The sequence below is a fragment of the Heloderma suspectum genome, chromosome 13 (genome assembly GCF_057233095.1).
Source record: "Heloderma suspectum isolate Gila_16-S chromosome 13, 16-S_ref, whole genome shotgun sequence".
In the NCBI taxonomy this organism is placed as follows: Eukaryota; Metazoa; Chordata; class Lepidosauria; order Squamata; family Helodermatidae; genus Heloderma; species Heloderma suspectum.
Window position 1 is genome coordinate 27,322,714 of NC_139470.1, and position 27,023 is coordinate 27,349,736.

The 27,023-nt window shown below is 48.0% G+C and overlaps 1 protein-coding gene across 2 annotated transcripts; it reads left to right on the forward strand.

Moving 5' to 3' along the window:
* The first annotated feature begins 5,858 nt into the window (after positions 1 to 5,858).
* CCDC157 (coiled-coil domain containing 157) lies at positions 5,859 to 25,638 on the forward strand. 2 transcript variants are annotated; one of them, XM_084819430.1, is made up of 11 exons: positions 5,859 to 5,932; positions 7,872 to 8,180; positions 9,549 to 9,720; positions 11,676 to 12,384; positions 15,307 to 15,384; positions 16,902 to 17,092; positions 18,861 to 19,037; positions 20,958 to 21,126; positions 22,348 to 22,487; positions 24,125 to 24,204; positions 24,312 to 25,638. In XM_084819430.1, the coding sequence occupies exons 2-11, from the start codon at positions 7,933 to 7,935 to the stop codon at positions 24,607 to 24,609; spliced, it is 2,262 nt and encodes a 753-aa protein (XP_084675556.1). In that variant the 5' UTR covers positions 5,859 to 5,932; positions 7,872 to 7,932; the 3' UTR covers positions 24,610 to 25,638. The 2 variants fall into 2 exon arrangements, with proteins under 2 accessions (XP_084675556.1, XP_084675557.1); XM_084819431.1 differs by having other exon boundaries at positions 5,879 to 5,928.
* The last annotated feature ends 1,385 nt before the right edge of the window (positions 25,639 to 27,023 follow it).

Genomic DNA, 27,023 nt, shown 5'->3' on the forward strand with positions numbered 1-27,023 from the left:
GAGAAAATGCGCGCGCATACGGAGCGGCTACCCCCCACACACACACACACACACACACCGGGGGGGGGGAAGGGAGGAGCGTATGAAGGAGGAAACCCATTGGCGCATGCGCGCTTCTCCGCCTCGGAAGGCGTCGGGCGCCGTAGAGACTTCGGGATGGGGCGGCGCCCTGGGTTCTTCACGTAGAGTTAAGACAAGTCACCCCCGATTTCCTCGTCGGCACTTCCGGACTCCAAGCGGCTAAAAACAACCCTACAGCCATCGTTGCCCCCATCAGGTTTTCCACTCGTGCAGCCGCATCTGCTGTGTCTTCCCGGAAGCAAGTCTCCAGTGTGTTCAGAGGGGCTGCTTACTCGCATGAAAGTCGATATGCATGCGGGATTGCACTTCCCAGCTCTCGATGCAAACTGTACAGGGGGCTCCTCAAGGGATAAGAGACGCCACTTTCCCTCCTGCACGGGGGATAGCAGGGCCACCCTCCCAGCCCTGCTAAAAGAATCGTTTTCTCTCCCCCTGCCCTGCCCTGCCCTGCCCTGCCCTCCCCATTCCTTTTTCCTTCTGTGTCCGTTTAGGGTAAAATCCAACCTAAGTCCTACCTGGAGCGGACCCACCGGAATGAATGGAACTTCGCATGTCATGACTAACTTAAGTCCTGGGTCTGTTCTAAGTAGGACGTAGGTTGGATCTTACCCTTAGAATATATCATTGTAAGCCTGCAAGCAGAGGCTGTCTTGTTTAATTGAAGCCGCTCTGATGGCCCTTCTGGCTAAGGAGCAGCGTAAAAATAACTTCAAATACATACATACATAACCATGCCCAAACGATTCTTTTCCATTTTTATTGGAGGTTCAGGTAGTGGGTGACTGTTGCCTACGAGGTGTGTTGTTTTACCGCCAATTGCTGCTGCTGTGGGGGGTCACTGTGCTTATTTAGCATACATTTAGGGTGCAATCCTATGCACGTTTAGACAGAAAAAAGGCTTACCATTCCCAGCAATGCTGGCTGGGGATGCTGGGAGTTGTAGGCCTTTTTTCTGTCTAAATTTGCATAGGATTGCACCCTAAAGGTTAAAAAGTCATTGTCAAACTGTTTTGTCCTGGCATTTCATTGCCATCTGACCTCATTGATCACATTTCACCCCTCCCTCTACACCATGTATATATACACCTGCCAACTGGGGATAACCCTTCATTCATCTGATCAAGTGGGCTGGAGTCCACGAAAGCTTCTGCCATAATAAATTTATTTACATGTCTACTCAGAAATAAGCCCCACTGTGTTCAGTGAAACTTCCTCCCAGGTAAGTGTGTATAGCAGCTTTCCCCAACCTGGTGCACTCCATATGTGTTGTACTACAACTCCCAGCATCCCACAACCACCAGGTTAGAAAAGGTTGGTGTACAGACTGCAGACGTAGGGTGCAATCCTATGCATGTTTAGACGGACAGGAGTCATGCAACTCCCAGAATGACTGGCTGGGGCATGCTGGGGGTTGTAGGACTTTCTTCTGTCTCAACATGGATAAGATTGCTTTTAGTGCAATCTTATCCATGCCTACTCAGCGGTAATTCCTGTTGAGTTCAGTGGGGCATACTCCCAGATAAGCCGGTATAGGATTGCACTGTTAGACTTTAAAATCTAAAGCTGGGCAATACCTTTTTCTAGGGAACAACCCAAATCACACAATAGGGTGTGCAAGCTTTCAAATTCTCCAGAACTCCCACCACCTCGCCTGATGAAGAGTTAAGAAGAGCCCTGCTGGGTCAGACCAAGGGTCCATCTAGTCCAGCATTCTGTACACACAGTGGCCAACCAGCTGTCGACCGGGAACCCACAAGCAGGGCATGAGCGCGACGGCACCCTCCCACCCATGTTCCCCAGCAATCGGTGTACAGAGGCTCACTGCCCCTGGTTCTGGAGGTAGCACATAGCCATCAAGACTAGTAGCCATTCATAGCCTTTTCCGCCAGGAATTTGTCCACCCCCCTTTTAAAGCCATTCAAATTGGTGGCCATCACTACATCCTGTGGTAGCAAATTCCATAGTTTGACTATGCGCTGTGTGAAGATGTCCTTCCTTTTATCTGTCCTGAATCTCCCACCAATCAGCTTCATGGGATGACCCCACTGGGTTCTAGTATTCTGTGAGAGGCAGAAAAATGTCTCCCTGTCCACATTCTCCACACCATACATAATTTTGTAGACCTCTATCATGTTGGCACAGTGTGATTTTATTTTTCCTATTTTTCTTCAAGTTGTCTTTTTAATGTCTCCTCATATCCATTTATATTTCCCTTAAATATTTACTATTAATTCCTCTCATTTCTTAAATCTACCCTTGCTTGATTTTTGTCAATGAAGTTTGCTTCCTTCTATAACTCCCCCCCCCCCTTTCCTCATCTTGTAGACTCCTGGCACCTGGTGTACTCTTATTTTCTTCTGCAATGTAACAGATGTGGTGTGAAAAGAAACAGAATGCAGAGTTTGACCCTGAATACAAACCTGAATTGTAATCTGTGATCTGAGTGTGAATTCGAGCACTATGAAATGTGAAAAGGTCAACATTCTAAACCAGTCTGTGTCATGTGAATAGCCCAGACCAGGAAGGGGAGGTGTGAATGGAGAGTGAATGGTTTTATTATAGGAGGGCCAGATGTGGGTGCTCTGGTATGTGCTGAAGATTGCCACAGTATCAGTTACGGAAGATGGACATGGGCCAATAAAAGAGGAGTATCTACAGATGTTCTGATAACAAGGATGGCACTTTATGGAGATGCTGGGGAGTCAGAAGGAGGTGCCTGGCTGTCTACAACAAATGCCAATCTGTCAGTAACAACATCAATCTTGGGAATTGGGAACATGATGTATTATCCACAAAGAACATACTGAACCCCTCTTTGATCTCATGAGCCCCAATAAGGGAAAAAGAGTATAAAACCCCTGAATCTGCCATTGTTCAGGAGGGGCATGGTGGTATCTGGATCGTTTGTATATGTACATACCAACAGTACCCTCGATCCATGGGACATGTATTAAGTGCTCTAGCCAAGTACTTGATAGTGTTGTGGTGAGTATGTGTTGGGTAAAATTCAGGGAGAGGATTTTACTGTCCAGGGCTTAGATAGGGGGCAGCTATCTTTGTTCTGTCATACTCACTATTGGTTTGGATATAAGACAGCAGACTTGGGAGTGGTTCTGGCTGACACTGTATCACCATTGCCTCAGTGGGCCATTTTGTGGCGGTTGGACCGATATGGACCTGAGCAACAAACAGGCTAACTGTATATTTAGTCATTTAATGCACCACATTTGGGTAACTCAGTTTCTACCTTAAGAGGCGTGCAACCTCTTAAAGCCTCAAAGAAGGGTGAAGCTTCTTGAGGATTGTTGGTTTGGGGCTCTAATCTAAGAGGCATGTAACCTCTTGAGATTCAGAGGGCTTGAAGCTCTTCGAGATTTCTTTGTAATTAAGTTTGTGCCTGAGAGTTGTGTGACCTCTTCAGCCTCAGAGAGCGTGCAACTCTCTGCGGAGGTTCTACTTTTGCTTATTTCTTTTTATTTCAGTAAATCTCTTTATTTCATCTACATTGGTTGTGTGCGTGTTCTTCTCCACCTCATAAGATCCCAAACCTCTCAGCCTGATCAACTGGGTGGTCCTGGGAAAAATTGAAATCCATATTTCACAATGTCTCCCCTTACCCTCCTCTTTTCCAAGCTAAACAATCCCAGCTGTTGTAACCTTCTCTCACAGGGGAGATGCTCCAGCCCCTTGATCATTTTAGTTGCCCTTGTCTGTGCTTGTTCCAGCTCTACAATATCTTTTTTTGTTGGTGTGGTGACCAGAACTGTGCACAGTATTCCAAGTGTGGTCACACCATAGATTTGTATAAGGGCAGTATGATATTGGCAGTTTTATTCCCAATTCCTTTTCCAAGTCCCAGTATTGGGGAAAAGGCAGGATATAAATATGCTGCTAATGCTGATGATGCTGCCTAACATGGAGTTTGCCTTTTTTACAGCAGCCGCACACTAGTTTGACATTTCCTTTGAGCTGTCCACCACAACCTCAAGATCTCTTTCTTGGTCAATCACTGCTAACTCAGATCCCATCAGGTTATACTTGAAGTTGGGTTTACTTGCCCCGTTACTGCAATGCGTTATACATGGGGCTGCCTTTGAAAATGATCCTGAAACTTCAGCTGGTCCAAAATAGGGCAGCAAGATTGTTAACAGGGACTGGCCTGCAAGCTCATATTACGCCAGTACTTTTCCAGCTGCACTGGCTGCCAGTCCATTTCCGGGCCCGATTCAAAGTGCTGGTGTTAACATTCAAAGCCCTTAACGGCTTGGGGCCAGGTTACCTGAAGGATCGCCTCCTCCCATATGTGCCTGCCCGGACCTTAAGATCATCCTCAGCGGCCCTTCTCCATGAGCCCCTGCCAAAGGAAGTGAGGCGGGTGGCTACTAGGAGGAGGGCTTTCTCTGCTGTGGCACCCCGGCTCTGGAATGAGCTCCCTAGTGAGGTTCGCCTGGCACCTACATTGTATTCCTTTCGGCGCCAGGTGAAGACTTTTTTCCCCAGGCATTTTAGCATTTTAGCTTTCTCAATTTTTAGCTTTGCTGTTTTAAATTTGTATTTTAAACTCCTGCACTGCTGCTAGGTTTAATTGTGGTTGTATTGTTATATTGTGGTTTTAATGTTCTATATATTTTAAATTGTTTTATTGTGTGTTGTTTGGTTTTAATTTTTGTGAACCGCCCAGAGAGCTTTGGCTATTGGGCGGTATAGAAATGAAATAAATAAATAAAATAAATTATGCATCACTTTATACTCGCTTAGGCTGAACCGCATTTGCCATTCAGATGCCCATTCTCCCAGTTTGGAGAGATCTTTTTGGAGCGCTTCACAATCCCTTTTTGCTTTAACCACCCTAAAGAATTAGGTGTTGTTGGCAAATTTGGCCGCTTCCGTGCTTGCTCCTAATTCCAGATCCTTTATGAACAGGTTGGAAAAGCATACAGATCCCTGTGGGACCCCACTGTTTCCTTCCCTCCATTGGGAGAAGTCTGGAAAACTCTGAAGTTTGCACACTCCTTTGTGGCACTTTGGCTGACTGGCACTTAAAAAAAAGATTCTGCCCAGTTGTGGATTTTGGGTAGAGTTTCCTTTCGGGACCAGCTTGGCTATCTTTGCTTTTTATTAGTTTTTAAAGTGCCACAAGACTCTGTTGTCCGTAGCGGAGCCCGGTGGCTCCGATTTCGGTGGGGCTGCGAACCCATTCCCGGTTTCAGCCGGAACCAGCCAAACTCTAACGGAGCTATCCGAGGTGTTGAGCCCATTTGGGGCGCGTGATTCAGCACCTCGGACAGCTGCTTTAGAGCTCTGGCTGGTTCTGGCTGAAACCCAGAATAGATTCAATGCCCCGACGAAATCGAAGCCGCCAGCCTCCACGGGTCGCTGTTTGTTCAGCCTCCGGTTCTTTCTCTCTGTCTCTGTCTGTCTGTCTGTCTCTGTCTGTCTGTCTCTGTCTGTCTGTCTCTCTGTCTGTCTGTCTCTGTCTGTCTCTCTCTCTCTGTCTGTCTCTGTCTGTCTCTCTCTCTCTGTCTGTCTGTCTCTCTCTCTCTGTCTGTCTCTGTCTCTCTCTCTGTCTCTCTCTGTCTCTTTCTCTGTCTGTCTGTCTCTCTCTCTCTCTCTCCTCCTCCGAAATGGTTCCGCTGCTTCGCCTCAGCCGGCGAACCCAACGGGATCCCGGAGTTTCGCAGCCCGAGCGCGAGGCTCAGCCTTTTCTATCTCTATGGAGGTGGTGGGTGGGGCGTATCCGACGGTCCCAAGGGGCGGAGCCTTGGCGAGCGCGGCCTGGAAAGCTTTCGGGGTTGCCATGGCAGCGGAGGCCTAGAAAGCGCGGAAGAGGCCAGCGGCGGCTACACGGCAAGTGGGTCTTCCTCGCCTTGTCCCCCTCTATTTTGGGGCGGGGGGCGTCTCTCCGAACTACGGGTCCTTCCCGGTTGAGCCCCCTCGTTAGCCTGGGCAGCCCCTGTCTGCCTTCGCCCGCTAGCCCTTTATACCCCCGCCCGACCTTGGACCCGCCTTCCTGCCCCACCCACCGGCCCCCATTAGTAGAGACCCACGTCAATCCAGGCCACTGCTCAGTATTCTCAGTCTATGAGTGGCCTCTTCTCGGGCACGTTAGGCCGCGTGCCTCTGAGCATGTGCAGAGTGTCTTCCTTCTCTTTCCCCCTTCCCCCCCCCCCCAGCACATACGCAGGCAGTGTTAGGTTAGGGAGACAGTGTGGTGTAATGGTGAGAGGGTTGGACTGGGACTCAGGAGACCCGGGTTCTAGTCCTCACTCACCCATGAAGCTCACTGGGTGACTTTGGGCCAGTCGCTGACTCTCAGCCTAATCTACCTCGCAGGATTGTTGTAAGGATGAATGGTGAGGAGGAGGATTATGTAAGCCGCCTTGGGCTCCTTGCAAGAGGAAAGAAGTCGTGATATAAATGCAATAAATAAAAATAAATAAAGGGCAAGATATAAATGTAATAATAAGAACTAATAATAATTTGTTGTTGTTCAGTCGTTCAGCCGTGTCCGACTCTTCGTGACCCCACGGACCACAGCACGCCAGGCCTTCCTGTCCTGCGCTCTCTCCCGGAGCGTGCTCAAGCCCATATCCATTGCATCGGTGATGCTATCTAGCCATCTCATCCTCTGCCACTAATAATAATAATATTTATTATTATTATTATTATTTATTACATTTCTATACCTCCCATTAGCCAAAGTTCTCTGTGTGACTTACAAGACAAAGTTTACAGACGTAAAATGCAATAACATAGTAAAACATAGTATAAATTAAACACATAAATAAATAAATAAAATGAAGTGGGGCTGCTGTTATTTATTTATTTATTTATGACATTTCTATACTGCCCAATAGCGGAAGGTTTCTGGGTGGTTCGCAAAAATTAAAACCACAAAGTATAACATAAAATAATATAAAACTTAAAACTATAGTATAAAAGTACAACCAGAATAAAACCTAGCAGCAAGGCAGAGATTTAAAATACAGATTTAAAACAGCAGAGCTAAAAGACTAGAATGCTAAAATGCTGGGAAAATAAGGTTTTCACCTGGTGCCGGAAGGAGTACAGCGTAGGCACCAGGCAAACCTCTCTAGGGAGCTGATTCTACAACCGGGGTGCCACAGCAGAAAAGGTCCTCTTCCTAGTAATGTCTATGGCTTATGCTAGCTTTCCCCAACCTGTTGCCCTCCAGATGCATTTGTATAATAGGTCACAAATCAAGTAGTTCTACAGCTAGAAATTGTGGGAAGGGATGGGTGGCGGCTTGGATGGGGGGGGGGCAGTCTTTCATGAGATAATGTAAAGTACCAAAAATGTAATTGCAGGTAGAGTAATCCTAGCTCAGTCTTCCCTAACCTGGTGTCCTCCAGATGTTTTGGACTTTAACTCCCAGCAGCCCCAGCCATTATGGCCAATGGTCAAGAATGCCGGGAGCAGTAGTTCTGGGGGGTTGGATGTGATGGTCTTATAGGCCCCTTCCAACCCTACTATTCTATGACTATTCTATGATTCTACACATCTGGAGCGCACCAGGTTGGGGAAGGCTGACTTATACTGTCTAGCTGTAGTAGTGATATCAGCTTATTGAGTGTCCTCTGGATGGGACTAGATGTTTGGCAGCAGACACACGTTTGGGATCCTCAGTTAGTGCTGAACTGCTGCAAAGCCCTAGGGGGTGAGAGCATGATTTACAGGGGACTCATGATGGATGCTTAACTCTTTCTTCACTTGCTGCTTTCCCCTGGCAACCCTCCTGCCCCAATTGCTTTTCCCCTGACTTGATTTAGGAACACCTGTTCTAAGACCCGGGTGCTTTGCCGGTTGGTGGAATGACATCAGGGTGGTAACATGGTGAGTTTGCCGGTTAACCAAAACTGCATGGAAAGTTTGCGGAAGGACATCACAGATCTGCAAGGGACGGTCATCAGTGTGTTCTCCCGATCTGGGGCCATGCGCTATCCTTCCTGGAAGTTTCCTGATAAGGTGTCCTGTGACCTGGACTTAGTGGCTTTGCTGGAGCATTACGACTTTGCAGAGAATGACCCGGAATTTACCCAGCATTCCCATGTGGTTCTTCTGGAACTAGTGATTGACAGGTGAGGGCATGCACTGATCCTCCATCGCCTTCTGAGCTGTTTTTCACCCATCTAAGGCTACAATCCTATGTAGATTTAGAACCGCTTACAGATTTTTTTATATTAAGTGGTATAAAAATATTGCTAATAAATAAATAAAATTAATAAGAACAAGTACACTTACTTAAGAGTAAGTCCCTTTGAATTCAATCAGATTTATTTTTGGGTAAACATGCATAGGATCACTATAATATATGTATGATAATGTAAATGTTTGTGTTTAAATTGTAAAATGTTAGCTAGGCAAGTTAGAGTTAATAAAATGTTAGTGTGAGTGAAAGGTGAGGGGGGCTTGTGAGTGAGAGAATTCTAAGGAGTTTAAATGGAGATAATAGACAGTTTAACAGATCAGATAGGGTATAAGGATTCAGGGAATGTACATCTAGTGAGTGGGGTTTGGGGAGAAGGGTTTAGAAGAGGTAGGTAGGTTAAGAATAAATATAGGATGATTAAATAAATATCCTATATATATTATATATATATAATAACGTATCTTCTTGTATTTAATACAATGTTAGTTTTTTTATTGTATATATTACTCCGTGTGTCAGTTTAATTTATTAACTCTGCCAAATAGAAAAGTCTGTTTTTCCTGTTACTACTCCTGCATTGGTTAAAGGAAATCAGTTAACCTATTGGGTGTCTCCTTGACACAAAGAAAAAGGGCTGAAGCTTTGGGATTCAGTGAGGACAACTGACCAAAGTGGAGGCAGATGGTCGGGGTCGGGTCAGTTTCCAGAGGTGATGCAGGAACCTCATAATTATGTAGGTTAGATTTCTGGAGTCCATCATATATAGGGCTATATTTGAAGGCTATTTGGAAACTTCAGCTGGCTCAGGATGCAGCAGTTAGAGTGTTATCTGGGGCATACTGGTTTGATCCTATCTCACCCAGCAGTCACCAGAACTGGTGGGAGCAGTTTGGCAGCTGTGGAAGCAGCAGGAAGGGACTTGCCGTCGGTAGCAAATTGCATAGCTGGTTATGTTGCACCAGAGCCTGCGTCTCCTTGCTCTGACGATTGTGCCACATTACAAAAGGTTTTTTGTTATTTATGGAAGTCTTTGTACTGTAGTGATTTATTGATGGAACGTTTGTGAACTGTATATTGTTTATTCGTTGTATTGGGTTTTTTCCTCTTAGAGCATTTAATTAAAATTTTACAGATAGGTTATTGAAGCATTTTTATTGCTATGTCATTTTTCATTAAGTTGCCTGTTTCTGATGTGATTGTAATTTGTTTCACTATGTTGCTTTGGACTTCCTTTTGGATGGAAAAGCAAGGTGCAAACCTTGGAACAAAAATGGGTTTTCCTTTCTGTCCTTCAAAGGCTGCTGTTGCTGCTTCAGAGCTTCACAGGATACACGGAAAACCTAATCAGCGAACAAGTTGTGCCCCCATCCAGGTCAACAGGACCTTGCATGTCTGTTGGGCTGGCTGTGAGGAAATACTGGAACAGCATGCTGAAACTGGGGGCCCTCTATCAGCAGCTGGCGGCTGAGGTAGGCTGTCCGGTGGGGGGCAGGGAACTTCTGCGTGCTGACCAAGCCTGGTCATGTGAAGCCAGATAAGTATAGCTTCCCCACCACATGCACACATAAACCCTTTCAGTTTCTTTCCTGGATTTCCACGGGTTGCAAGCAGAGGAGATGATCTAGAAGGATCCCATGCCCTTGCGGGATAAAACCCACAAGGGAAAGCTTCTGTTGAAAATATGGGAAATGCAGAGCTGGCTGTAGAGGTGCTTGGGGTTTGCCTCCATTAAAGCAACAGGGAAGCACTCCAATCACAAAAAGAAAAACAAGTGAGAAAGCCACAACAGCGCCTATTTATTATGTGCTTTGTCTGCCGGATGTTTCGGAGAAAAGTCTCCTCCTTTAGGGGCTGCACACAGCATCACAAAATATACAAGTTAAAAACTTCCTCACATAAAAGCCATATGGCACACAGCACAACAAAACATGGACTGAGTACATGTAAATACATTCACATCTACATACGCATTTAAAGAGAATACCAGTCTGTCACAAAAAGCGTAAAACCACCCTCCAAAGTTGTTTAGGATTTTTTTAACTTGTACATTTTGTGATGTTGCAGGCAGCCCCTGAAGAAGGAAGCTTTCCTCTGAAATGTTGGGCTGACAAAGCACACAATAGGTGCTGTTGTGACTTTCTCAATTGCTTTTCTTTTCATTCCCATCCATTAACCACCTATCAGTCATTTAGGGCTTCGGTCCTGTTCTGTGAAAATCACTGGGGAGGAGGGGTTGTTGTTGCTTACAAGCAATGGTCACCATTTATTTTATTTATTTATTGCATTTATACCCCGCCTTTTTTCCTCTTGCAAGGAACCCAAGGCGGCTTACATTATCCTCCTCCTCTCCATTTTATCCTCACAACAACAACCCTGTGAGGTGGGTTGGGCTGAGAGTGTGTGACTGGCCCAAAGTCACCCAGTGAGCTTCCATGGCCGAGTGGGGACTAGAACCCGGATCTCCCAGCTCCTAGTCCAACACTCTTGCCACTATACCACACTGGCTCTCCATGATCTCGTTTTAATGAGAAACCAAATACACAGACAAGATATAAATCTGCCTTTCCTAACCTGGTTCCCTCCAGATGTGTTGGACTGCAACTCCCAATGGCCATGTTGGCTAGGAGTTGCAGTCCAACACATCTGGAGGGAACCAGGTTAGGAAAGACTGATAAACATCATATTGCATACTATTTTCAGCATCAGAGAGCTCCATGAGCACTCCTGTGAGTGGAAAGGTGGGTGTAAAAACCTTTGAATAGACAAACTTCCATCAGCATAGGCCAACATGGCATTGTTGAATCCTTAGGGCTGTAAATACCTTCTTAATAAAGAAGGGGAAGGGTGCAAGTAAAAAAAAACAAAACACTTGATGACGACAGTTACCTTTGAAAGAGGATCCAGTCCTGACTAAGTTATTCAGAGCATCCCAATGAACAATGTCATTGCAGATAACAGTTTTGGAAAGAGCTAGAATCATTTGGGGCTTCCCTGGCTAAGCCATACCAATGTGGAATGATAGGATGTTTCCTGGCTCAACTTTCAGCAGCCCTTTGTTCCACAAAACATCACTTTATGAGGCAGACAAGTTGAGGCCAAGAACCCGTTTTGTGTGCTTTAAAAGAAAGCTGCAAATTCTGAAGATGCTGAATTTTGTGCCCAGTATCAACCTCCATGTTTGTACAGCACAGCTTTCCCCAACCTGGTGCCCTCCAGATGTGTTGGATTGCAAATGCCATCATTCCCAGCCAGCATAGCCAATGGGAATCCAACACATCTGGAGGGAACCAGGTTGGGGAAGGCTGGTATAGAGTAATCATGGCAGACACATAAGCTTCCCTCCCTACCCCGCATGGGACATCCACCTCCCGAATAAGCAGTGTAACCTGGACAGCTAATGCCTTCCTTTCTCTTTCATGTCTAGAAAAAACACAATAAAGAAGATGCTTCCAGCCTGAAATGTTCCTTGCAGGCAGCAAAAGCTGAAAACGAGTGCTTGAAAAGCTGCTCCTCGGAGCATTCAGACTTGGACACAACTTTACCTAGCTTCCGGTCTTCCCCCTTAACGTTATCGGCCAGCAGTGGGCTGCTGGACAGTAACCTCCCCACCCGCTCTGAAGCACAGTCAGCGCATGGGCCCAGCAAGCATGCCCGGAGCACCCACTCTCAGACTATCGAGTCCTCCCTGGTGCCTTGCGATGCGTGCGAGAGGGCCCAGGCCAGCCTCCGGGAAGTGGGCTGTGCCATCATCAGCGTCTGCAACAGCCAGAACCTCCCATCTTCTCTGAGCAGGTTCCTTGAGATGATTGAGGAGACCCTCGGTCACAAGCCCCTCACGGCCATGGACATCAGCTACTGGGCGTCTGAGCAGAGCAAGGACCTCTCTCGGATCAACAAACATCTCCAAATGCTGATGGAGCTTGTTAACCCTTTGAAGGAGGAGCTGGAAGAGTCTGAGAAGCAGAGGGAGGAGCTGAAGAAGCAGCTGGAGACCTTCGACAGCCGCCTTCAGAAGGAGAAAGAAGCCCAGGAGCAGCAGAGGGTGGAGGCGGAGCTAAAGTTTGAAAAACAGAACACAGAGACCCGGCAGCTGGTGGCCACGCTGGAGAAGGACAAGGAGGGTCTCCAAAACAGTGAATATCCTCTCCTGTCTCCTTCTTTAAGCTGGGCTTTTGATACCCTGCTGGGTTTGATACCCAGCGCCCCATTTGAATGCCCTCAGAAAAGATGGGTCTCTATTTTCTGGCTCAGTTTGCAGAACAGCGGGCTTGGCCAGTTAATATTGCTTACCCGTTGCCTCCTCCAGGGGTAGGGAACCTCAGGCCCAGGGTCCCAATCCGGTCCTCTGGGCTTCTCCCCAAATGGCCCCTTCCTCTGACTCCATCCCCTTTACCCCTGCCACCAATCATTTGGTGATTTCCCGATGTCTGTGCAGTTTTTCCCCTATGCTAAAAGGTTGAAACTCCTCTCCTAGGGCCGAGTTATTGGCAGGAAGAGCTTTCAGTTAAAATACGCTGGTATTGTGGGCATTTTGGCCCTAGAATAATAGAATAGTAGGGTTGGAAGGGGCCTATAAGACCATCACGTCCAACTCCCTGCTCAGTGCAGGAATCCCAGTCAAAGCATCCCTCACAGATGACTGTCCAGCCTCATCTAGAATGCCTCCAGTGTGGGAGAGCCCACCACCACCATAGGTAATTGGTTCCATTGTCATATTGCTCTAACAGTCAGGAAGTTTTTCCTGATGTTCAGCCAGAATCTGGCTTCCTGTAACTTGAGCCCATTATTCCGTGTCCTGCACACTCTGGGATGATGGAGAAGAGATCCTGGCCTCCTCTCTGTGACAACCTTTCAAGTGCTTGAAGAGCACTATCTTATCTCCCCTCAGTCTTCTCTTCTCAAGGCTAAACATGCCCAGTTCTTTCAGTCTCTCTTCATAGGGCTTTGTTTCCAGTCCTCTGATCATCTTTGTTGCCCTCCTCTGAACCCTCTTGCTTGTCTGCATCCTTCTTAAAGTGTGGTGCCCAGAATTGGACACAGTACTCCAGATGAGGCCTAACTGGTGCTGAGTAGAGGGGAACTAGTACTTCATGTGATTTGGAAGCTATGCTTCTATTAATGCAGCCCAAAAGAGCACTTGCCTTTTTTGCAGCCGCATCACATTGTTGGCTCATATTCAGCTTGTGATCAACAACAATTCCAAGATCTTTCTCACTTGTAGTATTGTTGAGCCAAGTATTCCCCATCTTGTAACTGTGCATTTGGTTTCTTTTTCCTAGGTGCAGAACTTGGCATTTGTCCCTATTAAATTTCATTCTTTTGTTTTCTGCCCAGCGCTCTACTCTATCTTTGATACTCTAACAAATCACTTTGAATTTTGTTTCTGTCTTCCAGGGTATTAGCTATCCCACCCAATTTTGTGTCATCTGCAAATTTGATAAGCATTCCCTGCACCTCGTCATCCACGCCCTGCCCCTTTTGCCATTGGCTCCACCCACTACTGGAATGTGGCCGCCAAGAGGTTTTCCAAAATGGAATTTGGCCCTTGGGTTGAAAGAGGTTCCTCACTCTGGGCCTGCTTTCTTGATCATGGTGATGATTCTGGGATACCCGACCTCTATTGACTGTAACCGGTGCTCAAATTACAAGGGGCTGCATTGGGGAGGGAGGGTTTGGGCCCTTACCTTTTGTGACACCCTTCTGAGCTACCAATTTGAGAAGGCTACGAGGAGGGCATCATTTGGATAAAACGGGGGGGGGGGATCAGCATTGACTTGTGGATTTCATTAAGGCTCCTCCCTTTGACATTAATTTGTATACTGTCTGCACTATGAGTTGCATCGGGGAATCTTGGTCCATCCTTACTTCCTCCCTTGAAAAAATGTCAGTGCTGCAGTAGCAGTTGTTGTAGTAGTAGTTAAGTGGTGGAGTTAAAAATAATAAAACAGTATAAGTCAATTTTAAAAACCTGTTTAGAACGCCAGCAAAATTACCCATTAGGGCTGCAACCCTAAATACACTTTCTCAGGGTAGGCCCCATTCAGCACTGTGGGACATACCTCTGAGTACCCCAGCTTGGGTTAAGCCCTGGCTGAATCCTTACAAAATGCAATGTCTGTTGCTGGGCAGTTCTTTGTGGTGGTGTTCCAGGCTTAAGCACATTGGTTGGGAGGCCTCTGGAGATCCATCGTCTCCTCCCCTCATCAAAGAGTGAGCCCCACCCTCGTCTGGAGGCATGGCCTATTGTTGGGGGACACAGTTATGAGCTCCCCTGTGGCTGCTCTGAGCCCAAATGTTCTTTGTACCACTTTGACCACAACAGGGATGGATGAGCCAGCCCAGGGCCAGCGTCAAGGGGAGGAATGGTTGAGCACCTGCCAAGGGCTCTCCTCCCAGCAGGGCCCCACTGGCAAGAGCTCCCTGGACTTGTTCTTCCTCTTCACCGTTGCAACCTGCTTGTTCACCTTCCTCTCATTCTGACCCGGGCAATGGTGGTGAGAAAGAGGAGCAGGAGATGCCACGGCCGACTTGCCCCCTGGCTCTCTGCCTGTCATTCAAGCGATGGCGAGGAGGAGGCGGAGGCGGAGATGGAGGAGCAGCAGCAAGAGCAGCTGGTGACCATGGTGGTGAGAAGGCAGACTCACTGAGGGGGACTATTGAGAGTGTCTTGGTCAGGACCATCAAAACCCTGGAGCCAGTCATGAGCCAGCCAGAGCCCACGGAGTGCTCACAAGCAGGTCATGAAGCTGATAGCCTCCCACTGTGGTTTGCCCCCAGCACATGGCAGTCAGTTCTACTGCCTCCAAATATGACGGCTGAATTTAACCGTCATGACTCTTAGAACTCTTTTTCTTCTGCTGCTGAATTTGCTCAGAATGTCTTCCTTCGCCACCACTTTCCCCTTCTGCAAGGTGTACCCTCTGGTCTTTGCATTCCCCTCAAAGGCCCCAGTCCACAGCTGCTCTCCCTCTTCAGGCCTTTTCCACTCTTCTGCTGGCGGCTTGGGCAGGACTGTACAATTCACGTGAAGCAGTGTGTTGTCTGACTTCTTCTAGGAGCTGTTTCCTTGGAGAAGGAAGTCTCCACTTTGAAAGAGGAGCTCCAGATGCAGGAAGCCACCATCCAAGAGCTGGGTAAGAATAGAAGAGGAGACAAGGGAGAGGGTGGTGGCCCCGTGATTGTGGAATGCTCTCCCCAGGTCCGCCTGGTTCCAGCATTGTCCTCTTCTCAGTGGCAGGTTAAGCCTTTCCTCTACTCCCGGGTATTTGATGGCATATGATGGGGCTTTTTAATGCCTGTTGTTTTATCAGGTCCCAGTATTTTATTGTGCACTCTCTTTGGTTGTTTCAAACTGTTTTAAATTTTTGTATGTTAAAGGTTTTATATTTGCTTATCCTATTGTATTTTACGGTTTTAATTTTTGTGAACCACCCATGGTGCTTTGGCTGTTGGGCAGGATAGAAATGTAACGAATGAAAATGAATGAAGAGAGCCTTGAAGAGGGCCTTTGACCAAAAGGCAGCATAGAAATACTTTCACAGTGAAGCCCTAAATAGGCCGACGTAGTATAAGGCAACCTCCTTTATCCACAAGATGGCAAAGGCGAGATATGGAGCAGGCACGTCTTGATTTGTGCCTCCATCTCTTAGACACTGTGCTTTGAGGCCATCCCTCTGTCCATTCCACTTGATCCTATAGCCCTTATTCTCTCTACTCCTGCTGAGGAAATGCCTGGGTAGATCCCTGGTCAGCAACTCATTTTCCTAGAAAGCCACTTTGAGAAGCGAGCAAAAGGTGATGGGCCAAGCTCTCAACCCCGTCACTCCTTTCCCTTAAAGAGCCGTGCTGTCAAATCCTGCTGCCACAGCTGCCACTTTCTCTAGGTAGGCAAAGGGAGCTTGGATTTGGTTCTGGAGCTGCCTGTTGCTGCTTTCTAACGTAGAACTAGTTCCTTAGCCCTCCCCCATTTAACTTTAGAAGGAACAAGAGACGTTGGGTTTATCTGCGTGGTTTGCATTAGGTCTGCCTGGTAGGGACACCATTTAGAAAGGGCGGTCAGACCTCTGTCCATCCCTCTTCCACCCCTGGTGCTTCATACCACATTCCTTGAGAGCACCAATAGCTCTACCTGGCTCATGCAGTCTGCACATTGTTGTTAAAATAAGCAATTAAGAGCGCATGGCTGGCTGGGGCATGCTGGGAGCAGTTGAAAAAGGACCGTTTTCTCTCTAAACATGCATAGGATTGCGCCCCGAATGGGCTTATGTATTAGGTATGCACGTATTAGTAAAATCTCTTTACTTCAAAAAATAGAAAGGAGACTGTCCTGTTTTGAGGACATTGTTAATGAATATGATGAACACAATAGGTCTTACATCTGAGTGGACATGCATATGATTGCACTGTTAAATCCACCAAAGATCAGTGGATTTAAGGCTGCAGTCCTATGCACCTATACTTAGGAGTAAATCTTGGGCTATAACTATGTTGGATTGTGGCCACCAATTTTTGCCACTGAATTTTGCATGTATCTAAGGGGAGGTGGGAGGGAAATGGGACATTGCTGAATCTCTCTCTCCCCTGCCTGACACCTGAAATGGGGCTCATCCTGTGTCTGGCCCAGGCTCCTGAACTGTTGTCTGTTCCACAGAGCAGGCCAAAAGTGATCTGCTGCAGGAGATGAGGGTGAAGATGGTGGACAAGGGCGAAGTGAGCAAACTGAACGACCACGTGGAGGTCCTGGCTAGCCAGCTGGAGAGTGCCAAGCAGCAGCTGAACTGGGCCAGCACCGAGCTCGACAAGGAGAAGGCCAGGGTGGAAAGCGTGCTCCGGCACAAAGAGGTGTGGCTGGGCAGCGGCCAGGCTGCCCTCTTGCCTTCGGCCAAGTTGTCGTCCGGTTCTCCTGATTAATTTGCTAACAAAAACATGTATGCCCCACCTTTCGATCGAAATCTCCAAGGCGGCTTGCAAGACGCTTTTTAAAAAGAGAGGTGAAAACTAAGAGGAGCAATAAAAGGCAAAACTAAGCCACATTCAGTTATCCTTAAAGAGCTGTCCAAGCATACCAAGAGTTCTCCTAATAAGAGCCACTTTGGCCTGTTGTTTAAGTTATGCTGTCCCGGTGTGGGGTTTATATACTGGGGACTGGGGGTGCTGTGATGTGGTGCTGAGTTCCACCAAATCCTATGCTCTTTCGTGGAGACGTGGGTCGGACAGTTGTCTGTGCAGGGACGACTGCTTTTGAGGGGTTTTCCTTCCCATTGACGTCACTGGGAGGGTAGATTCCTGCACCAGTCTGAGGCTGTTGTACAGTTTGCTGTCAAACAGAGTCGTGGCTGTGGATCGAAGGCGTGTGGGATATAGCGCAGGCGTGCTCCTCCCCTTTGCCACTCGTGTCCAGTCCACAGTGCTGTTCTGCTGGCGTATCTATCATGGTAGCGGAATATCTCGCATAGTAGTGCATCCGCTGCAGCTGATAGCCCAGACTTATTTATTGATTTGTGATATTTATATACTGCTAAATATAACAAAATCCCTAACCAGTCCACATATAAATATTAAAATCACATTTAAAATGCAATATTAAAAACGCAACGTTAAAACAACTCCAATTACAATAAAAACAGTACAATACAAGGAGCAGTAAGATGGAGCCGCATGATTAATTTAATTACAACCCAGGGAAAGCCTGGGTGAACAAGTGCATTTTCAGGAGGCGTTTGAAGGATGTCACATTTTTCGGCCTCCCAAACTGTGCGGGTGGAGGGTTTTCCAGAGGCTGGGCGCTCCTACTGAGAAGGCCCACTGTCGAGGTTTTGCGGAGCAACATTCCATTACTTTTGGAATGACCAGCAAGGTCTCCTCTGATGTTTTTAAAGGTTGGCTGGGTATATATAAGGGAAGGCGGTCTGTTGGATATCCTGGTCCCAAGTGGCGTAGGGCTTTGTATGACAATAACATAACCTTGCATGTGGCTCTGTAGCTGATAGGTAGCTGGTGTGCTCCCCCAGCCTGGTGCCCTCCAGATGTGTTGAACTGGCTGGGGTTGGTGGGAGCCTAGGCAAACACATCTGGAGGACAACCAGGGTGGGAAAGGCTACAGTGGCACTTCAGTTGGCAGATCTCCAGTACAGGACTGTGCCATAAGGGTGCCCAACTGATTACAGGAGTTTTGGTTGATTGACCCTCTGCCTTTTAACCAATTATGGATAAGTAATGTGTCTTTTTGAGATACTGAAGGAAATAAGAGACAGCTTGGTATTTCCTAAACAAAAGGTGCCATTCATTACTAGAAGTAAAGGCTAGATTTAATCAGTAATGACATCACACCATCCATGTAGAAAGAATAAGAGGACAGTTCCTTGCCCCAAGAGCATTACAGTCCAGAAAGCAACACAAGGGAATAAACAGTGCACAGAGAGGGAGGAGAGGTGAACGTCCATTCCCTGTTTCAGTAACACACCAAAAGCAAAACAGCCCTCAAAATATGAGCAAGGATACCTTTAAAATTCACCACTTCTGCCCTTGAATTTGATTCATCAGCCAACGAAAGCGTCCAGCCTTCCTTCTATTTAATCCAAATAACAAATCCCTCCCTCTCTGCCTGTAGTCTCTCCAGGCCAAGCAAAGAGGTCTAATGCAGCAGTTGGATAATCTGGACCAGGAGTGCGAGCAGCTGAAGAGCAGCCTGGCCGAGGAGGAAGAAAAGCAGTACACGATGAAGGAGCAGCTGAAGGAGAACCAGGAAGGGATGTGGGAGCTCCAGCACCAACTGGAGGCCCAGCAGGTCAGCAGAAGGGGGTGGGGTGGGAACTCCTGTCCACAGTGAGAACAAGCACTCCCTTTGTGGTGGTGTTGGGGGTGAGGTGCAGACCGTACCATTCCAGCGTGGGAGAATGAACTAAGCTTGATTACACCAAGGATGAGCAACGGGCAGCCCACGGGCCATATCCGGCCTTTGGGACAGCTCTGCTTGGCCCTTAATCACCCTGCCAGATTCTGGTCAAGGTGCAGTGAAAGATCTGCTCACCAGTTCACTCATAAAGAACATTGGTTGAACTTCTCTTTGCGACTTTTCATGCCGTGCTCTGTGCCTTGAGCGCCTGCTTCCCGTATGTGTGAAGCCCTTTACTCTTAGAGCAGAGGTGGACAACTTGTGGTCCTCCAGATGTTTTGGCCTACAGCTCCCATCAGGTGTAGCCAACATAGCCAGTGGTGAGGGATTATGGGAGTTGTGGGAAGAAACATCTGGAGGGCCACAAGTTGCCCATCCCTGTGGTAGAGGGTATCGGTTTGTCATGGAGCCTTATGACTGGGGAGGAAGATGGTGAGTTTGCCTGGTAAAATATACTTGTAACATCTGGACCACTAGTTACAGCAGCCTCCTCCAACCTGGTGCCCTCCAGAGATGTTGGACCACAGCCCCCATCATCCCCAGCCAGCATGGTAATTGTGCTGGCTAGGCATGATGGCACTTGTGGTCCAACACATCTGGAAGGCTGGCACAGAAAATAGGGAAGCCCCCAGGAATACCAAGTGGCCATCCCTGGCTCACACGAGCAAGAGCCACAGATTGTTGTCTCAAGATTCAGGATGTGTGAGGATTTTGTTTCTGTTCACAAATCACTCGAAAATGCCCTGTTCGCAATCCGGAACATGAACAGGAGCGCATGATCTCCAAAAATGTTCAGAAATTCCCAAACTTGTGTTTGTGCTCACAAAATGTGTACTTGAAAAATGCACAATGTTTGAAAAATGCGCAACTTTTCTCATTCGAACGTACCGAAAAACAGGTTGCAAATGAGAATGGGAGCGGGTTGATCCAAGCAAGCTTTGAAGTAAAGTTCGGAGAATTTCAGCGAGGTCAAGCATCCCTGCTTCTCCCATCCCTGCTCAAGATAGGCAGCCCATGTCCACAGAAACACAAGTTTCTGGGGTCCTTTAGCCACACCCACTTTGCTGACTACATTGTCTCCCCCTCAGATCCTGGGATAGCAGAGAGAGAGAGAGAGAGAGAGAGAGTCAGAGTCGGGATGAAGCATCCACTTGTCCGCAGAAAGTGGGCAAATGGAAGGAAGGCACCACCGGCACCTGGCTTCATGTGATTACAGCCTTAGTCTAATTATACAGATGGGAAAACCGAGGCTGAGGGATCCCAACACTGCTAACTGAATGACTGGGGCAGAGCAGGGCAGCGTGCTTGCCATACCGAGCCTGGGGAGCGATAGCCAATTGCCCCCTGCTACCTCCCCAGAATGGCCTGTTACAAATCCAGTTGCCAGTCCCTCCTTTTTATACTGGACTTGACTAGCTCTTAGGCCTAGTTCTCGCAAACAGATGATAAACCTGTGCTGGCCCTGTACTACTTCACCGATTGCTCCTCCATCCCCAAAATTACATCCACATAGAAAATGAGATGTGAGGGAGAACAGTTTCAGCCTAGCCTTTTCCCCAACAGCTAGCTAGTTTTCGATGTGCAAGGAACGTTTTGTGTGTGGAGCATTTCATCATGTGAGCCCTGCACCCGCACTCTGAAGTGGCACAGTCCAGGCACACGTTGATCACCTGCTGTTTATGAGAGCTCGGCCTTAGTCTTCATCTCCCCTAGGGGCTTGTGAGCTAACCTTTGGCAGCCCTATCGCTCTGACCTGTGCCTGTAGCATCCAGGGTGCCCGAGAGGCTGAACTGCGCTCCTGTCTCAACACAGAAGTTTACCGAGCGAGCACAGCAGGAAAAGCTGAGCTTAGAGCAGTCCGCGTCTGAGCTGCGGAGGACCGTCTCCGAGCTGGGAGAGCTGATCCAGGAGATGAAGGAGCGGGAGAGGCTCCTGGTGTCCTTCCCAGACCTCCACATCCCTGTCGAGACGCAGTTTGAAAGTAAGGACTGGGGCTCAAGGGGGGGAGGGCAGGAGCATCCCCTCTGTCAGGGCAAGCATCCATGGGAACGCCTAACAGGGGAGGGGAGCTGATGGAGCGCTGGGCTTAGCTGGTGGGACATGGATGCAAATCACTCCACAGCCACAGACTCACGGAGGCCATGGGCAAATCGCTTCTCTCGTAGCCTAAATGCCTCATCTGTAAAATGGGAACAATGGCAACTTACCTGACAGAGGTAATGTGATGATAAAAGGGGACAAAGGTGATCAAGCACAATGAGATGTTAAAGTACAAAGAGATAATTAAAGGAAAACAACCCAAAGCATACGACAGGTTCCAAGTACATTCCAATTATAAGATTAGGGATGGGTGAATTCCCTCAGATCTTGCCCAGAAATCATCTCTGCTTGCTGGGTCATCTTGCCAGGTCTGCTGAATTCCACTGTTTTTACAAGACTCTGACAGGAGAGGGGGAGTGTCCTCTAGAATCCAGAAAAGGTCTGGAAAAGGAGAATAATGGTGGCAACATTTACAGGGTGCCTTCTGAGTGCTCAAAACAATTCACGTACATCAGGAGTGGCAGGGAAGCAGTGGTCCTCCAGAAGTTAGATTCCAACTTCCATCAGTCCCAGCCACCAGGGTCAGCGACCAGGGTTGATGGGAGTTGTAGTCCAACCACTGGAGAACCACAGGTTCCCCATCTGTGACATACATGATCACAGTAATCCTCACTACACCCCTATAAAGCAGTTCTGTATTATCCCCTTATTGCAGATGGGGGAAGAGGAGAAGGGGGCTTGCCTGAGGCCACTTAGTGAGTTTGGCAGTGAGATTTGACCTGGGGAGGGCTTTAGCACTCAGTGTATAAGGTACTGTGCTGCACTGTCTGTCAGGGTCTTCAAAATGCTGGACCAAGGGCAAGCCTGTGAACGCAGAACGATTGCGGCCTGCATTCAAGCCACAGGCTTTCCCTGAGCCAAGCAAGAGCCTCTTCTCCTTGGAGGGCAGGGTGGGATGGCAGCAGCCACTAAGGCCTCATTAAAGACCTGAAAGGGATTGTGGGGGGAGGGGAGGAGCAGCTGCCATGTCAAGGGCCCAGCCTTGGGACAAACGGTTGGCCTCAACTGCCTCCTTGCCACCCCTTTCAGCACTCCGATTCTGCACGACAGCCAATCCTTCCACTCTGGGCTTGACCTCTGGCTCCGTTGCACTTCTTTGCAGGCACCGGGGACATCATGGAGGACATGGGGAAGCAGCTCCAGGCCAACAACATCCGCATCAGCATCCTGGAGGAAGAGAACTCGCGCCTCCGAACTGCTGTGGCCAAAATGAAGGAGGCGGCACAACAGAAAGCCTCAAAGGTGTGTGTGGAGTTCCCAGAGCAGCCTTGAAAGGGAGCCTGGGGGCTCTGCAAGCGAGTGTCCTGGGGCAGCAGGCAATCCATTGACTCAGACCAAACACTAAAACAGTGGGCACAGCACAGAGGGTGGAGGGGGTGAGCAGGGGAGGATTGTTCCCTGAGCAGTGAGAGCTTCAGGGCAGTATCACCGGGTCTGAGTTTCTTTTGGATGAAATTTTACTTGATTGATTGATTGGTTTGTTTGTTTGTTCGTTCAATTTATTAGTCACCCTATAGCTGAAACTCTCAGGGTGACATACATAATAAAAACAAATACAAGAAAACAAATGATAAAACACATTGAAGAATTTGATAACAACAGTAACAATAATTTTAAATCATTTAAAAAGAGAAATATCAAGTAGCTACAACATGGAAGAGAATGATTTTAAAATGTAATTTAAACTTACAATTAGAAATAAAACAAGCAGCAGTTTAAAAAAAATAAAGTCCTGGAACAATAAAAAAGTCTTTGTCTGGAGTTGAAAAGTCAACAAAGTAGGTGCTGGGTGGTGCTCTCCAGGAAGGGCATTGCACAATTTGGAGACCACCACAGAAAATGTCTACTCACGAGTAGCCATTCACTAGTGACTTCTTTGTGATGTCTATTTATTTGTAAATATACATGCTGTAGATGCAATCAGATTCTTACAGCAGATAGCAAAACTGCTAAACCTGCATCAGATAAGATCACCCTCTCCCCCCACCCCGTGCTACAGTTTTACCCACCCCAGCTAACACTGCCTAGCATTCTGCCTCTCTTTCCATCCAAATTTAACCTGCTTTGAGCTGTCTGTGCCCCTCCCCTCTCTGATGTGTGTCACATCCCAGAAGATGGAAATTTCAGTTGATTAAGGACCATCAAGATCCTTTTAATGAGATGCTGAGTACCCATTAATTGCCAGGTAGGGAAAACAATAGTGTCATGATACTCATAAGAACCTAAGAAGAGCCATGCTGGATCAGACCAAGGGTCCATCTAGTCCAGCATTCTGTACACACAGTGGCCAACCAGCTGTCGACTGGGAACCCACAAGCAGGGCATGAGCGCGACAGCACCCTCCCACCCATGTTCCCCAGCAATCGGGTGTACAGAGGCTCACTGCCCCTGGTTCTGGAGGTAGCACATAGCCATCAAGACTAGTAGCCATTCATAGCCTTTTCCGCCAGGAATTTGTCCACCCCCCTTTTAAAGCCATCCAAATTGGTGGCCATCACTTACATCCTGTGGTAGCAAATTCCATAGTTTAACTATGCGCTGTGTGAAGATGTCCTTCCTTTTATCTGTCCCGAATCTCCCACCAATCAGCTTCACAGGGTGACCCCGCTGGGTTCTAGTATTTTAAGAGAGGGAGAAAAATGTCCCCATGTTCACATTCTCCACACCAGGCATACTCGAGACAGCCAAACTCATGTGAGCATGATGTGTGTGCAGCGTGGCCTTTGTCTCTCTTCCTGAGCCTTGGAACCCTCTCCTAATATATGCCCTGGAAGGAAAAAAAAAATTACTGCTATTTGCAGGCCTTGGCAGTGTCAGTAGAGGTGGCGCCTTCCCCCTCTAGGATACTGGGGTCTAATAGGGAATTCATCTCTCCACAGCTTGTATCTCCTACCCAGCTGTGGATTCGGACTACTGCAGAAACCAGTTATGAAGACAGTGGGATGCACCCTTCTGCTGGGTGAGTGGACCAGTTTCTCGCATCCTCGATGCAGGAAAGATATGGGGGCTGGCTAGGAATGGAGAAGGGCCGTTGCTCAGTTCTTCTTGGTGTTGTTCCTTTTACAGGCATCCTGTAGTAACTGGTTTCCAGGAAGCAGGGCTGAGTCCTCCCGCTAATCATACCAGTATGGGAAGCGCAGCCCGAAACAGGGCTCGGAGCAGCCATGCCCCCAGCAGAGACAGCCCCGCCACCCACAGGACTCGTAGTGGCCAGCGGCCAAAGCCACCCTCAAGAGAGGCTGCCCGGAAGGCAGCATTCAGCTTTGTCTGTGAGGACGCAGCTGTCAGCGCCTATGCCAGGATGAAAGGGAGAGACAAGACCCTGGGCCACCCAACCCATTGCACCCGGAACCACCAGAAATAAAAGCCCTTGTCAGGAACGAGTTCAGGAGGTTGCTGAGGCCATCGCTGGGGTTCCGCAACGTAGGAACAGCTTGCGTCGTAAAGAGAAGCCCAATAGATGGACCGCAGGAGAGCAACAGGCTCACATCCCCGCCCTCCCCACAACCATGGGTTTAATACATTTGCTGTGGTCAGCTGGCGAAGTGTCTTTGCGACAGCAACCCCTCTGTCGAAGCCACAAAGACTTTCTGAGTTGTTGGGTAGGTACCGAGGGCGGATCTTGAGCAGGGAGGGTTTTGTCAGGGCCTTGGTTGTTCTGCAAAGGTCTTCTCGTGACTTCTGTCCCGCTCTGAGCAGCATGCTGTGGTACTCCAAAAACAAAACTCCTCCACGGTGTTTGGAGGTGGGCTTCAGCAAAAGGTGACCGCTCTTTCTGTTTTTGTCCAAGTGAGATGGCAGTTTGTCTCTGCCAGAGAAGAAAAGACGGGGGGGGGGAGCCCTTTGCCCCAATATTTAGTCAGCTCTGCATGACTGTAGATGACCACCTGAGCATGGATCCTGCAGTCTTGGGGCAGGGGGACCAGGGGCTCGGAGTGTGATTGGACCTCTTAAGGTGGAGGAGGAAGCGGGGTGCGTATGAGCTCTGCAGCGAGATGTCGCAGCTGAGGGAGCTGGTATGGCGGAGTCTTGACAGGGAGGGCTGGTGGCCGGCGGGACCTCCCCCCCGCCCCCATTCACATGCCTTTGTCGTGGGCTCCACCCCACATCTTAATAGCACACAGTCCAGGGTGCTCTTTTTCTTAGGTCATTTTTTTACCTCCACCCTCCCAAAGGGAGAAGAGTGACTAAGCCATTGGCTGTGCTGCCGGTCTTGGTATTATTCACTGACCTCGTGGAGACTTGCATATTGACCATGGGTGGCAAAGGCTGAGAGCCCTTGCTCGGGGCTGTGTACATTCTGGACAAGGACCCCTCCCAAAAGTAAGAGGAAACTGAAATGGAGTGCAGCATTCAGAAAATCTCAGCTTCAGTATTTTTTAATAGCAAGGATAAGGTTGGAATCGGCCCTTCTCAGCCACCTCGTCCTATCCAGCCAGTGGCATCAACTTTGACACTTAACTTATTTCAGAATGTTATACTTCATGCTTTATGAAAGCAGGGTGGCTTGCAATAATTCTAATTCTAGACATAAATAAAAAAGATATAGTGCAAAATAAAAAAAACCATGACATAGATCAATAGGCCTGAGACAAGCTAGAGTGGTATGCAGAGACATACCGTCAGGGCCAGAAATATTGGAACAAGGATAACTGTTTTGGCAGCTGGCCTCCGTACACCACCACATTGAAGTTGAAAGGAAACACACCCAGATGGGAGCGAAGTCAGGACTTTCAGCTGTCATTCAAGGGGTTTGACAAAAGTGGGGCACTAACCATTCAGGAAGGACAGCCAGTGGCATACACACACACCCCCATCATTGGTGGCTCATAAGTAATGGAACGAATGGCTGACAAGCAGCTGCATGGCCAGGTGTGGCCTGTTTCCTGGGTGCCCCATGACCCATCAAGCAGAGAAAAGGTCTGGAGGTGGTTCTGAGTGTTACATTTGCATTTGGTAGCTGTTCACTGGAACTCCCAACATGAGGTCCAAAGAGGTGTCCCTGCGAGTGAAGGAGGCCATCATTAGGCTGAGGAAACCAAATAAACCCATCAGAGAGATAGCAAAAACAGTGGGAGTGGCCAATACAAGAGTTTGGAACATCCTGAAAAAGAAGGAATTAACTGGCAAGCTCAGCAACAGCAAAAGGCCTGGCAGACGACGGAAGACAACTAAAATGGATGACTGCAGAATTCTGCTCATGGTGAAGCGGAACCCTTTCACAACATCTAGCCAGGTCAAGAACGCTCTTGTGGAGGTAGGCATGTCATTGTCAACATCTACAGTCAAGGGACAGCTTTATGAATGTAAATACAGAGGCTTCACAACAAGGTGCAAACCACTGGTAACGCTCAAGAAACGAAAGGCCAGATTAGCCTTTGCCAGCAAACACCTAAAAAAGCCTGCCCAGTTCGGGAATAAGATTCTTTGGACTCATGAAACCAAGATTAACTTGTGCCAGAATGATGGGAAGAGAAAAGTATGGAGAAGGAAAGGAACAGCTCATCCAAAGCATAACACATCATCTGTCAAACGTGGTGGAGGCAGTGTTATGGCCTGGGCATGTATAGCTGCCAATGGAACCGGGTCACTGGTGTTTATGGATGACCTGACTGCTGATAAAAGCAGCAGGATGAATTCTGGAGTGTATAGGGCTATACTTTCTGCTCAGATTCAGCCAAATGCTGCCAAACTGATAGGACGCTGCTTCATATTGCAGATGGATAATGACCCAAAACATACAGCAAAAGCTACCCAAGAGTTTCTGAAGGCAAAGAA